Raw genomic sequence first — 1,444 nt, 5'->3', positions numbered from 1 at the left:
TTTTTTTTGTGCCAAACAATAATAGATGGAGTATTATGCAAGTTTACAAGCATGATAAGTTTTGAGCACAATCTATCGCTCACTTCACTCTATGCCGTACCACTTCTTGTGCATCCTGTACACCTCCTCCTCATCAGGAAGAGTACTCTTGACGCTCTCCCTCTCCTTGCACCGCTTCTCCCACCTCATCAGCTTGGGACACTCCACCTCAAGATCAAACTTTCCCAGTTGCTCGTACGCTCGAAACATGCTCGATAACGGGATGGCGACGATGTCCAGAAATCCAAACTCATCGGCAGAGAAGAAGTTCTTGTCTCCGAGCGCCCCCTCGAGTTGCCTGAGTTGGCGAATTATCTCCCCCTTTGCGGCTTCTTTCTCATCGTCACCTTTGCTCTTGAACAGCCTCATCTCCGTGTTGAACACCTAGGTAAAATAATTCATCGGGGAAAAGGATGAGTAAACTGAACAAGCTTGTTCATTTCAGCATAGATATTTTGTGTGTGTGTGTGTGTAAAAGTTCAAGAAATTGCATTAATAAATCGAATTTGGCTGGAAAAAAGAAGTGGTGTATATGATCAAGTAAATATTTGTAGCCAATGCAGCGAGCATTAAAGAAACAAGATAAAATTGTTGTTAGGCAGGACGTGCGTTTAGTCGCAGACCTTGTGGTCAACGAAATCGGCCCAGAACCGGGCGGAAGCCCTCTGCAGCGGGTCGGCAGGGAGCAACGGTGTTCCACCCGCTTCGGCATGACGGTGACCCCAGACCTCGTCGATGTACTGGAGGATGTTGATGGAGTTGCAGATGGGACGGCCACGGTGGATGAGGATGGGCACCATCCGGTGCACCGGGTTCATGCGCAGCACCAGGTCGCTCCTCTCGTGGACGCGGAGGTCCTCCTCGATGTACTCGAACGACACGCCTAGCTCACGAAGCGCGATCAGAACCCGCATGCCGAACAGGTTCGCCCAGAAGTCGACGCACACCACCTCGCTCTCTCCGGGGACCATGTTGTCGGCCATGGAGGTACGTGTTCTACCTGCAAGACAAGGCAGCACATATGAGATTTATAGAAGACCCTGCCTGCTATCTCCCTTCCACGGATGTCATCATGGCTGACGGCGACACTAGTTAGACTCTTAGACCGGCGTTGTCGTGAATGTGTATGCCAGCCCGACAGATGGAAAGTTGGTGATGTTGACAATGACAGCTTGCTTATCTTTCTCATTTGAAATCATTTGCATTTTCTTTTGTCATATTTTTTCTGTTAGAAGTAATGACTTCTTTCCCCTCAAAAAACAAAGTCGTGGCTTCTTCAGAGTTACTTTCCTTGCTCAACTAGTATGTTCATTTGAACTTTTAAAATTTTATTTTATTCCTCTAAGAGTCTTTAATTCCAACATAATGTAGCAATATTGTTGTTCTGCTAGAATTTACAAAAGGC

The 1,444-nt window shown here is 47.1% G+C and overlaps 1 protein-coding gene across 1 annotated transcript; it reads right to left on the bottom strand.

The window, feature by feature from the left end:
- Positions 1-17: 17 nt before the first annotated feature.
- LOC119347655 (glutathione S-transferase U19-like) lies at positions 18-1,037 on the bottom strand. The gene is made up of 2 exons (XM_037616244.1): positions 663-1,037; positions 18-423 (listed from the first exon to the last, which is right to left on the bottom strand). Exons 1-2 carry the CDS (start codon positions 1,020-1,022, stop codon positions 85-87), a joined length of 699 nt encoding a protein of 232 aa, XP_037472141.1. The 5' UTR covers positions 1,023-1,037; the 3' UTR covers positions 18-84.
- Positions 1,038-1,444: the final 407 nt, after the last annotated feature.

This window comes from Triticum dicoccoides, unplaced genomic scaffold, assembly GCF_002162155.2.
Source record: "Triticum dicoccoides isolate Atlit2015 ecotype Zavitan unplaced genomic scaffold, WEW_v2.0 scaffold72293, whole genome shotgun sequence".
Lineage (NCBI taxonomy): Eukaryota > Viridiplantae > Streptophyta > Magnoliopsida > Poales > Poaceae > Triticum > Triticum dicoccoides.
The sequence above is the reverse complement of the archived record's forward strand: the minus strand, read 5'-3'. Positions and strand labels throughout refer to the sequence as shown.